At 43.6% G+C, this 13021-nt stretch overlaps 1 protein-coding gene across 1 annotated transcript; it reads left to right on the top strand.

The window, feature by feature from the left end:
- Positions 1–836: 836 nt before the first annotated feature.
- On the top strand, positions 837–7093 carry LOC142636852 (uncharacterized). Its single transcript, XM_075811145.1, has 7 exons — positions 837–1397; positions 1767–2825; positions 2928–3324; positions 3796–4085; positions 4269–5166; positions 5578–6176; positions 6989–7093. Exons 1-7 carry the CDS (start codon positions 837–839, stop codon positions 7091–7093), a joined length of 3909 nt encoding a protein of 1302 aa, XP_075667260.1.
- The last annotated feature ends 5928 nt before the right edge of the window (positions 7094–13021 follow it).

Genomic DNA, 13021 nt, shown 5'->3' with positions numbered 1-13021 from the left:
CAACTCTTGGTACGTACTTTTTTTTCTGTCTTTTCTTTGCAAAAGTTTCATATCAACATTCGATGCAAACTGCGCAGTCTCAGAAAATAGAAACAGCATTTCTTAAGTTAAGGCTGCAACAAAAAACCTTAAAAATCAATTAGCTAAGAACAGACAAAGCTTCTCTCCAATTATCTAATTGGAGATGGATATTCCAATCCTAATAATATTGGTATGATTTATAATTAAATAAAGGAAAAAAAAAACACACATACACAAATATATATATGTGAGGACCCGAGGACCTAAGAGCCCGAGGACCCGAAGAAAGGAAGGCCAACATTTAGAATGAAAGATGAGGTCTCTCCAGGTGTGCCCGAAGATGAGGTGGCGTGGACGATAACTAAATAAGGGGCATGTTACAAATATCTGGTTGTAATAGGCTGATTTGGAAGGTTGCAAGGTTGCATTAAATGCTTGGCAACAACCATTCTGGCCGCATTAATTAGCAAGCATCTCCTCTATCCGTCGCATTAATGTGGACATGACCTGAACAGTGCGGGATGTAAAGTGGAATCTTGTTCCATTGCCGACGGACAAGTGTCACGGGAGAAGGACCGCAGATTGCAAGGTGTAAGGCTACGATGAAAATAGAGAATAGTATAAATAGGAATCAAGAGATTACGAGTAAGGGGCTTTTTGTTGTTGAACTCTCTCTACCAAATGTATTGTATGAGGACTCTTAAGTGAATAGAGCAACAGGAACGTTCAGAAGTTGATTTTATGAGCTTTTGGTCCTTACAATTGGCGCCGTCTGTGGGAACAACAACAGCGTAGCATATTCCATTTAGAAGTGTATGGCGGAGGTGTATTTGGAAGGGGAAGAATCAGTAAGCTCACGAAGCAGGGACGTAGCTGTAAGTCTCCAGCGTGATAAGGGGAAAGGGCATACTTCGGGGGTGGTGAAGGCATATGATGGCGATCATAGGACTGAGCAACGATCGTTAACTGAGGGGCATATGTCTCGCGACGATGTGTTGCGACAGATGCAATCTGAGATAGCGTACTTACGCAAGCGTGTGGATAGTAAGAAGCGAAGACGTAAGGATAATGCTAGCTCTTCCAGTGATAGTTCGGAAGCGAACCCAGGAGGAATTCATCCCCCAATGTTTGAGCCTACTCAAAGTATGACCCGTGCTAGTGTGTCTTCGGGCGTTAGGGCAAAGCAGCTGAAAGTGACGAAGATGCCCGATACTGATGGAATATATCGCGAGGACGGGAGTGATGCAATGGGTAAAGCCCTGAGACAAATTGCCAAATCCCCTTTTGTGGCAAGGATAAACAGGGCAAAGCTACCTCGTAGGTTTTCCCAACCCATCTTTACTGTGTATAATGGGAGGACTGACCCTGTGGAGCACGTTAGTCATTTTAGTCAGAAGATGGCCGTTTATTCGAATAATGAGGCATTGATGTGTAGAGTTTTTCCCTCCAGTTTGGGGCCCGTGGCTATGAGGTGGTTTGATGCTTTGGCAGAAGGTTCCCTGAGGTCTTTTGAGGAATTGACTAGGGCATTTGGATCAAGGTTCATAACTTGTACAAGGATTCCAAAACCTTTGGATGCTCTACTGTCTATGTCCATGAGGGACGGTGAAACACTCAAAACCTATTCTGACCGATACTGGGAAACGTATAATGAAATTGATGGGGATGTGGAGAGTGTAGCCGTGAGAACTTTCAAGGTGGGTCTTCCCACGGAGCATGGGTTAAGGAAGTCTTTGACAATGAAGGCCGCGATAGATATGCGTCAGCTTATGGACCGGATAGATAAATATAAACGGGTAGAGGAGGATCAGATGCAAAGCAAAGGCAAAGTGAAAGGGTATCTAGAGAGGAAGGATCTTCGGGAAGGGGGGTTTCAAGGTATTCGGCCCAAACGAGACTTTACAAGCCATCCGAGGACCGCCGAGCCTCCTCTAGTTAACTCACTGTTTAAGGAGCCTGTGCATCACATCTTGGAGAAAATTCGGCATGAGCCATACTTTAGGCCACCAAACAAAATGAGTGGCGACGCATCCTTGAGGAACCAAAACCTCCACTGCCATTACCATCAGGATAAGGGGCATACCACGGAGAAGTGCAGGACGTTGCGCGACCATTTAAATCAATTGATTAGGGCCGGGAAGATCAACCACTTATTGGCAAAGCCGAATGGGAACCAGGAACAACTAGATACTCGGAAATTTTGGGGTCAGGCCCCTCAACCATCTTTAGGCACTATTAACGTCATCTTGACCCAGCCGAGAGGAGACTTTGGGAACCCTTCTCGGATCATGTCCGTTCAAAACAAGTGTGGGACTGAGGACGTGGAAGAGAATCATCAAACAAATAAAAGACTCAGATCCTCGGTGACGCTTACTTTGGGTTTTTCTGATAAGGATAAAGAGGGAACGTTTCAACCCCACGACGATGCCTTGGTCGTCACAGTTCGTATCGGGGGATATGATGTAAGACGAGTCTTGGTGGATGATGGAAGTGGTGCCGAGATTATGTATCCGGACCTATTCAATGGATTAAAGTTGAAAGAAGAGGACTTGGAAAAATACGACCATCCCTTGGTCGGTTTTGATGGAAACCAGGTGATCCCACGAGGAATGATTAAGCTGCCCGTGCAGGTGGAAGGTTCTGAGGTACAGGTAAACTTCATAGTTGTTATGGCATATTCTCCATACACGGCCATTTTGGCCAGACCGTGGTTGCATGCAATGGAGGCAGTTTCATCAACTTTACATGTGATGGTGAAGTACCCTACAGGGGGAAGCGTGGGGGTGTTACATGGCAGTCAAACGGTGGCTAGGCAATGTCTAATGTCTGCCACTATTCGTACGGGCCGAGGTCCGTTGGAAGGGGAAGTTCCTGAAACATCATAGCAATTAAAGGAGGTTGCTCAGGAAGTCGGCCCAGTTGAAGATGAAGGGTCTGCCGAGAAGCTAACCAAGGTAATTATTGGGGAAGATAAAGAGAAGTATTTTCAAGTCGGATCCAAGCTGCCGACACGGGAAAGAGAAGAGTTGATTCAATTCCTGCGAGATAACATTGATGTTTTTGCATGGACGACTTATGATGTGCCAGGAATTAATCCAGAGGTTATCTGCCACCATTTGAATGTTAACCCTCATGCGACGCCTAGACAGCAACCTCCTCGGCGAGCATCTCAAGAGCACGCCGAGGCAGTTAAAGAGGAGGTTGGGAAGCTAAAGCAAGCCGGTGCGATCAAGGAGATCTTCTATCCTGAATGGCTGGCCAATACTGTCGTAGTAAAAAAGAAGAATGGGAAATGGAGAGTCTGTATTGACTTTACAGATCTGAATAGGGCATGTCCCAAGGATCCTTTCCCTATTCCTAGAATTGACCAATTGGTGGATGCAACTGTGGGGCACCCCCGAATGAGCTTCTTGGATGCGTTCCAAGGGTATCACCAAATCCCGTTGTCACTGAATGATCAGGAGAAGACGGCTTTTCGTGCCCCGAATGGTAATTACCATTACCGAGTAATGCCCTTTGGTCTAAAGAATGCAGGGTCCACTTATCAACGAATGGTGACCAGAATGTTCGATGCGCAGTTGGGACGTAACATGGAAGCTTATATCGATGACATGGTAATCAAAAGTAAGAAGACAGAAGACCATCTGACAGATTTGCAGGAGACCTTCTCGGTGTTAAGAAAGTATAAGTTACGCTTGAATGCATCAAAGTGTTCTTTCGGAGTGGGCTCGGGAAAATTTTTGGGGTACATGATTACTCATCGGAGAATTGAAGTTAATCCTGACCAAATTAAGGCTGTCTTAGGATTGCATCCCCCTCGGAGCCCGAAAGAGGTGCAGAGGTTAGCTGGCATGATTGCAGCCTTGAACAGGTTCATTTCGCGGTCGGCAGACAGGTGCCGCCCATTTTATCACCTTTTGCACAGGTGGAAAGATTTCCAGTGGTCTAACGAATGCAATTTGGCTTTTGAGGATTTAAAGCAATATCTATCTAGACCGCCGATACTATCAACGCCAGAGAAGGAAGAAGTGCTATATGCTTATCTAGCCGTCACAAATTACTCCGTAAGTCTTGTCTTAATACGGAATGATGACGGGGTCCAAAAACCAATATACTATGTCAGCAAGTCCTTGCAAGAAGTTGAACAGTGATATCTACTGCTGGAAAAAGCGCTTCTAGCCGTGGTGCACGCAACAAGGAAATTGCCTCATTACTTCCAAGCTCACACCGTGGTGGTACTCACTCAGTTGCCTCTACAAGCTATCACGCGGAAATCGGATTATACGGGTCGTGTAGCAAAGTGGGGAACCAAGCTGGGGGCTTATGATATCAAGTATATGCCCCGGACGGCTATCAAAGGGCAAATCCTTGCCGACTTCGTGGCCGAGTTCACGGACGGACAGGCTTATCCCGAAGATGCCGTGATGTCAATAATGTCCATTGGAACGGAAAACATCACTCCATGGGAAGTCTACACGGATGGGGCATCAAATCAAAAGGGAGCCGGGGTTGGAGTTGTGTTAATATCCCCCGAGAAACTAGTCATTGAAAAGTCATTGAGGTTGGGATTCCCAGCAACTAATAATGAGGCCGAGTACGAGGCTCTCTTAGTGGGCTCCCAGATGGTTAAACATTTGGGAGGAAAAGTAGTGAGGGTGTTCTGTGATTCCCGATTGGTGGTCGGGCAAGTTAATGGAGAGTTTGAGGCAAAAGATGAGCGAATGAAAAGCTATCTGAAACGAGTCCAAGCGGTGTTGGGTTTGTTTGACAGTTTCAAGGTACAGCAAGTCCCAAGGGGACATAACTCTCATGCTGATTCATTAGCAATGTTAGCCACTTCACTGGGATCGAAGTTACCGCGTATGGTTATGGTGGAGGATTTGTTGTCCTCTAGCTTAACCAGCATCCCGGCAGTACGGGTTCACAGCATTCATGTAGGCCCAAGCTGGATGGACCCAATTATAGCTTTCTTACAGCACGGAATACTACCTGAAGATAGAAAGATGGCCGAGACAATACGAAGAAGCGCACCCTGTTACTGGCTATCGGAGGAGAAAAAACTCTATAGGCGTTCCTATGCAGGTCCGTACCTCCTTTGCGTGCATCCGGAAGCCGTGGAACCTTTGCTGGAAGAATTGCATGAGGGTGTGTGTGGAAGCCACACTGGAGGAAGATCATTAGCTCATAGAGCCATGACCCAAGGGTATTGGTGGCCAAGCATGCAGAGAACCTCTCAAGAGTATGCCAAGAAGTGTGATCAATGTCAAAGGTTTGCACCCAATGTACATCAACCAGGAGGTAACTTAAATCCGTTGTCCAGCCCATGGCCCTTTGCTAAGTGGGGTTTAGATATCGTCGGGCCGTTTCCTCGGGCAACAGGTAATAGGAGATGGCTCATCGTCGGCACGGATTACTTCACGAAATGGGTGGAGGCCGAGCCATTAGCCAACATTAGGGATGTGGATGCAAAAAGATTCATCTGGAAAAATATCATAACTCGCTTCGGGGTCCCACACACCTTGATATCTGATAATGGTCTTCAATTTGATAGCAAAGTTTTCCGGCGGTACTGCGCAGAAATGGGAATAAGAAATGGATATTCCACGCCGTACTATCCCCAAGGAAATGGACAGGCCGAAGCAACAAATAAAGTCATCTTGGCAGGTTTGAAGAAACGATTGGATGACGCTAAAGGAGGCTGGGTAGAAGAATTACCTCATGTATTATGGGCTTATCGTACTACACCCCGAAGATCAACAGGCGAGACTCCCTTTTCAATGACGTATGGGATGGAAGCTATAATACCATTGGAGTCAGGTTTTCCCACCCTAAAGTCCGACCAGTATGACGAAGCGAGCAATCATGATCTGATGAATGATTGTTTGAATACTATTGAGGAAAGTAGAGAAATAGCCAATGTGAAGATGGGCAACTATCAGCAGAAGCTCAAGCAGACATATGACAAGGGAGTTAGGACCAGGCCCTTGGTACCAGGAGATTTGGTACTAAGAAAGGTAGTGGGGGTAGCAAAGAATCCCGCCTGGGGAAAGTTGGGTCCTAACTGGGAAGGCCCATATAGAATTACCTCAATGGCAGGTATAGGGGCTTATCGTTTAGAGGATCTGGATGGAAGGGTGATTCCTCGCCCTTGGAATGTAAATAACTTACGACGATATTATTATTAAGAAAAGAATCTCCTTTTGTATGAGGTTTCTGTTCGTTTCAATTCTGTATCGGAAAAAACCTAAGTGTTAAACTGACCTTAGTGCTTGTTCGGCTCCTCGGGCCACAAGTCTAAGAGAAATTAATCACTTGCAAAAACTAAGTGTTAAACTGACCTTAGTGCTTGTTCGGCTCCTCGGGCCACAAGTCTAAGAGAAATTAATCACTTGCAAAAACTAAGTGTTAAACTGACCTTAGTGCTTGTTCGGCTCCTCGGGCCACAAGTCTAAGAGAAATTAATCACTTGCAAAAACCTAAGTGTTAAACTGACCTTAGTGCTTGTTCGGCTCCTCGGGCCACAAGTCTAAGAGAAATTAATCACTTGCAAAAACCAAAGTGTTAAACTGACCTTAGTGCTTGTTCGGCTCCTCGGGCCACAAGTCTAAGAGAAATTAATCACTTGCAAAAACCTAAGTGTTAAACTGACCTTAGTGCTTGTTCGGCTCCTCGGGCCACAAGTCTAAGAGAAATTAATCACTTGCAAAAACCAAAGTGTTAAACTGACCTTAGTGCTTGTTCGGCTCCTCGGGCCACAAGTCTAAGAGAAATTAATCACTTGCAAAAAACCTAAGTGTTAAACTGACCTTAGTGCTTGTTCGGCTCCTCGGGCCACAAGTCTAAAAAAAATTAATCACTTGCATACCATCACACAGGAATTGTAAGTCCAACAAAATCACGGCTAGAGAGATCTCAAATATGTAAAGCACTAACATAAAACAAATCATTGAGCTTTGTTGTTCAATAGCATATTGAACCTCGAACTTTCCGTTTCAAACGTCAAAGAAGGTCAAGTGGTGGAATTATGGTGCTCAGGTCAAACTGTTCATGGTTCTTAAAATCACAAGTGTAATGAACTACTTCGTAGTAGAATTATGATTGTTAGTTCAAGTAAGTTTTTATCTGGACACATACAAAATGACAAATAAAAATGACAGCATATTGTAGTAAGACGTGTATATGAAACAGAAGAAAAGAGCTAAGTATTCATTTCTCAGCAAATGTCTGTTACAAAACCGGGGCAATCATATGGCCCCTTACATCTGTAAGAAAAATATATATAAAGTAAAAAACAAGGCAAAAGCTACGAAAGGACTAAGCAAGAAATAAGGCAAAAACTACGAAAGGACTACGCAACAGCTTGCTTGTCTTTTCTTTTCTCTGGGTCTTTTTCTTTTTTCTTCTTTTTTGGCTCTTCAGCCAATTCTCCCTCAGTTACTTCATCCACGGGCTGGGCTGGGGAAGAAGGGTCCTTTGAGACTGGGGTATCAGAAGGAGCAGAAGCAGGGGTAGGCATTACAGGATCAGTTGTCGGTGCTGGAGGAGTAGGGGCTAAGCATAAAGCAGGGGGATAATAAATGTTGTCGGGAAGACGGAGTACTGCGTCAGCATCCACTCCCGCAGCGTCCAAAGCGCGGCCCCACACCTCCGAGCAGAATGCTCTGGCAACTCCTCTAAGTTGGGCAGTTAAGCTGTCAGAAGCTTTTTTCATCCCAGCATCATAGGCCGCTTGCTCGGCAACAGCCTGCTCTTGCTCCTTCTTGGCCAGCAGTTCTTTCGTTTGTTTGAGCTCGACAACAGTGAGGGCAAGCCTGCTTTGAGCCTGTTTCTGGGCCTCAAGAGCAAGATTTGCTTGCGACTCATAGCTTTTCAGGGCCGACTCAGCATTCTTGTGAGCTTTTTCTACCTCAGACAGGTGAGTGAGGGTCTCCTTTAAGTTCAGCTCAGCTTCTTTTTGTGCCTTTATTGCCGCCTCGGCATTTTGATCAGCTTTTCGGGCAAGATCTAGGGAATGATCTACCCACTCCTCAGCCATGAATGAAGCCTGGACTGCCTATGATATATTTGAGTTAATAAGGTTAGTCATGATAAATAATTAAACTCATACTTAGAATGCACCAAAAACTTCGAAAAATACCTTGGCTAAGTCCTGCTTCAAAGACAAGAAAACCTCCCTCTTACGGAAGGACCGCAACTCTGCCATGTCTTCGGGAAGGCATAGAGCCTTCTCTAGACACTCGGCCACCAAGCTCGAGCTTCCCTTCTTCGGATCCCGCAGATTGGCGTCATCCAAAACAGGGCTGCCCGAGCTGAGAGTGAAGTTGGGCCGCCAGGTTGATGCTTTCCTTGTAGATTCACCACTGGGGTCTTTCGAAGAACCAGTGGGAGCAACCTTCTTGGAAGGGGCCTTTGCAGCCCTGGTATCTTTAACAGAGGGGTCAAGGTTTTCCCCTTCTTCGATGTCTATAACATGTTTGCTACTCTGACCCCTTTTGCGTTTTTTATCTGTCGCCTCCGAGGGGGGTGCCTGAGTAACAGCTGGAGTAACGGGACGAGGAGGAACCGACACGGCTGGCGAAGAGCTGCCTGCATGTGCCTGTAGTAGGGCCAACAGGTCGGGTTCTTTTTCTTGGAAACCCATTTGACTGGTGGACGGTTGGGAACTGGAAGGAGCGTCTGGGCGGTAGAACACCTCAAAGTCTTCCTCTGTCACCTCGAGAGAAGGGAGCTCGGGCGTGGCAGCTTTTTCCTCAACAACAGGATTAGCAGCTTGCTCCAAAGGAGGATAGATCAGTTGGGCGGCGAGTGAAGCAGGGAGTTGTGCGTCCTGAATTCCTGCAGGGGGAGGTACGGCTGATAAGAATCCCGGGGAGGAAACGTCAATTTGAGCTAGCCTTAAATCTCTTGCTCTTATCACGTTCTTCGGGCTTTGGAAGCGTTTAGTAGAGGGGTTGTATCCGAGGATGAGGTGGGCTGCTCAGAGCTGTCCGTCCCTATGTACGAATATCTCCGATCGGAGAATCCTGTTCAAATCAGCACGGTTCACGGCGGACAGATTCGGGGCAGTATGGTAATCGTCTGCAACAAAAAATGAAGGCATTTAAACAAATACGTGGTGTGGTGTAAAGCACAGAAAAGAATATGGTTAGTCCTAAGTGCTAGGTTAGTCCTCGGGAACCCTACCTGGTACCCCTTCTCGGGTAGGGCAATGCAATCCGTCATGCCAATTGCCCGAGATGACAAGATAATCTTCATCCATCCCTTTGCTTGAATCGGGTAAACAGGAAATCAGCCTAACAGAAGGGATTCTACACTTCATATAGTATTTAGTCCTGTCCCCTTTTTGGCAGTTATATACCCAATTTACATCCTGCCAGGTCAAGTTGGTTCCCAGTTTTCGATTAAGGGCATCCGCGCATCCTAAAATTCTAAGGACATTTGGGGAGCATTGCGAAGGGGTAAGTCTATAATTTATTAGAAAATCCCTAGTTACTCTACCCATAGGAATTTCCATACCCCCCTCAATAAATGCAATCATCGGAATCAAAATGGATTCAGGTGGCCGAGACACCAGTGGAATATCTTCTACCTCACAATACGTAATATCTACGTCATTGGGGATCCGATATCGGACCTTGAAAGCGGCTTTTGCCTCATCCGTATTCACTAACTTAGCGTATCTACCCATTAACCCCCGCTGCAAGAGGAGGAAAGCAAGCAAGAAGAGAAAAAAGGAAAGGAAAATGAACACACCTCTGAAGATCGCTTAAGGATGGTCCTCGGGAGCTTACTTTTCTTTCAATCCTTCGAAATGGCAAAATGAACTTTATCCAGCGTAAAAAGTTGCTTTTATAGGGGTGGGGGAAATGGAAGTCGAAGTAATGGGGTAAAAGAATAAGAGCGGTAACTTTCCCGCTCATAATTAAGAGCAAAATCTGAACCGTACATTTCTCATCCAACCGTAGAACGTGCGCGGAAAAAGAAGCGTCAGGCGCCATAAATGCCTCAACGTGGGATACGAGGCGCCAGATGCGGATCATGGGGCAGTGAAGAGACGTCTGTACGTGTGAAAGCATAAAATGGATAAGAAGCGTGTATAAGAAGTTAAAACTTAGTTATTAATACATGATTCATAACTCAAGTTTTAAAGGGGCTGTTGTGAGGACCCGAGGACCTAAGAGCCCGAGGACCCGAAGAAAGGAAGGCCAACATTTAGAATGAAAGATGAGGTCTCTCCAGGTGTGCCCGAAGATGAGGTGGCGTGGACGATAACTAAATAAGGGGCATGTTACAAATATCTGGTTGTAATAGGCTGATTTGGAAGGTTGCAAGGTTGCATTAAATGCTTGGCAACAACCATTCTGGCCGCATTAATTAGCAAGCATCTCCTCTATCCGTCGCATTAATGTGGACATGACCTGAACAGTGCGGGATGTAAAGTGGAATCTTGTTCCATTGCCGACGGACAAGTGTCACGGGAGAAGGACCGCAGATTGCAAGGTGTAAGGCTACGATGAAAATAGAGAATAGTATAAATAGGAATCAAGAGATTACGAGTAAGGGGCTTTTTGTTGTTGAACCCTCTCTACCAAATGTATTGTATGAGGACTCTTAAGTGAATAGAGCAACAGGAACGTTCAGAAGTTGATTTTATGAGCTTTTGGTCCTTACAATATATATATATATATATATATATATATATATATATATATATATATATATATATATATATTAAAATGCAAGCTTCTATGTTTTACCGAAATTCATTTCAATCCTCTAAATGCGGTTTTATTTATTATAGTCCTCTAACTTTCAAGTTTATTTAATTAAAGTTTTTTCATCGACTTTTGTTATATGTTATAGTTAATTTTTCAATTTTTTTTTTAAATTTCTTCAAATTTTTTTGATTTAAAAAATCCAATTCATGTTTAGAAAATATTTTTCAGATTTATTTATTTTTTAAATTTTAACAAAAATTGATAGAAATTCCTTAATTAAATAAATTGAAACTTAAAGTGCTAAAATAAATTCTAAAAAAAGAGTGAATTTTACTTTTTTTTTTTTCTTTTTTTGGTTAAACTACTTTGCCCTTGGAATTAAATGCATGTGATTAAATGCATGAGTACACTTTTTTGTCTTGTGTCTTTCTCAAACAAATGTTTGCCCCCACAACCATGCCAAAATACTTGGGAGTAAGTTTGGAATCTTTTGGATCATTTTATTGATTGTGTACTTGTTGAACATATATATATATATATATATATATATATATACACACCGACAAAAGTAATAAGGAGGGATTTTTTTTAATTTTATTTTGGTGTGGGACTCCCAAGATAAGCTAAAAAAACGTTGCTATTTGCGGAGTTACCACTTACCAAAGGCACACTTGATTGCCCTGACCGTCTAATTAATGGGCATGGCAGCTGCATAATGACGTTTGTGGTAGCAAGCTGCTCTTGCTCAGTCCTTGACTCCAGACTCTGATGAGTAGTACCATTCGAGTATTAATGGCAAAACAATCATTTCCAAAACCCATCCTGATTCCACGTTGGGATTCATATTTCTGACAGAAAAATTTGTCTTTTTGGGGACTGATTATGGTAGATTACTTAATTACTCGTTAGATCCAATCCATGGTAATCCCCAACTTCACTGTCACTTATTAAAATGGTAAGGTTGAAATTTATCAACCATTGTGTTGATTTTATTTCGTGTCAATTTACTTGTATTTTAGGATTTAAAAATTTTGCATTTAGATGGAATTTATGTAAAGGTAGTGTGTGAGAGAGTGTGAAGAAATGCTCAAGAATGTGCAATGAAACAAGGACTCGCGGCTGAATCTCGCGGCTGGCTAGCGGCTTGCAAGCCGCCAAATGATGCACACGAGTGAAGCATGCTGAGAAGTTGAACAGTCACACCGGCTGGAGCACTACAGGACAAAATGTTCAGTCTGGCCATTCTGTTTGCTCGCGGCTTGAACTCGCGACTCAGTTAAGTCGCGAGGCCAGGCTGCTAGCTAGCCATGTTTGGAAATATCTGACTCTTCGCATTCCTTTCTCACTCCAGTATAAATACCCCTTATACCCACGAAATGTAAAGAACTTCCAGAGAAAATTTTAAGAGAAAAACCCTAGAGAAAAACAAGATTGACTCATCCACAATCTTCATATAGAGACTCTTCAAATTCCTCTACTCTCTTCCTCTCCATTGTTATATCCTTGAGAGGTACATTACCAAAACATTTTCTCACCATACCCATATCTGTGAGAAGGCTATTTGGTGCTTTGGAAAGCAATTAAGAAGGGACCAATATCATATTGGTTGATGCTATGGGCTGTAGCGAAATCCGGTAAGTTAAAGAAGAAATAGGTTCGGCGCAACCTCGTTGGAGTAGGAGCTTGGAAGGCTTAGGTACACTGGGTAGATTAGGTTTGGAGGGTCTTCTGTTGTCCATGTATCCCAACTACATTCTTTAGTGGATTATTGACCGCTTAGAGGGCAGCGGAGAGGTTTTACGCTGAGAACTTCGGCTTCCTCTTCAATAACACATCAATGTGTTGTCCTTGTATTTGCATCTCTCTTCCCTTAATCTTTGTCATTTAATTTCTGTTGTGGATGTGATTTATTTGGTTTAGATTGTGTTATCAATTCTGTTTTAGGTTGTCTACATTTTCCGCACGTATATTGTTTGTTTATAAGCTTGAATTGGTAATTTGTATTTTGGGGGTCTAAACGTTCAAGAGTGTTTTTACACGTTTTTTAACTTTCAAAAATTAAATCAAAGGATTTTCCCTTTCTAATTTACATATCTTCGGTTTTATACTTGTAGAAACACCCTTTTGTTTTGTTTTTCGTTTTTTTTAGTTGGTTTTTAATTCAACTAAGAGTGAAAGAAGATAGGGATAGAAATGTACAATAGTATAGGTTTTTATTATTAGTTTTATTAAGACAAAACTAGGGTTTTGATGAGCAAAAATGGCACTGTAGCACCTTTAGG

Source organism: Castanea sativa, chromosome 1 (genome assembly GCF_040712315.1).
Source record: "Castanea sativa cultivar Marrone di Chiusa Pesio chromosome 1, ASM4071231v1".
Classification (NCBI taxonomy): Eukaryota; Viridiplantae; Streptophyta; class Magnoliopsida; order Fagales; family Fagaceae; genus Castanea; species Castanea sativa.
Note: the sequence above shows the minus strand (reverse complement) of the source record. Positions and strands in the feature narration are given on the sequence as shown.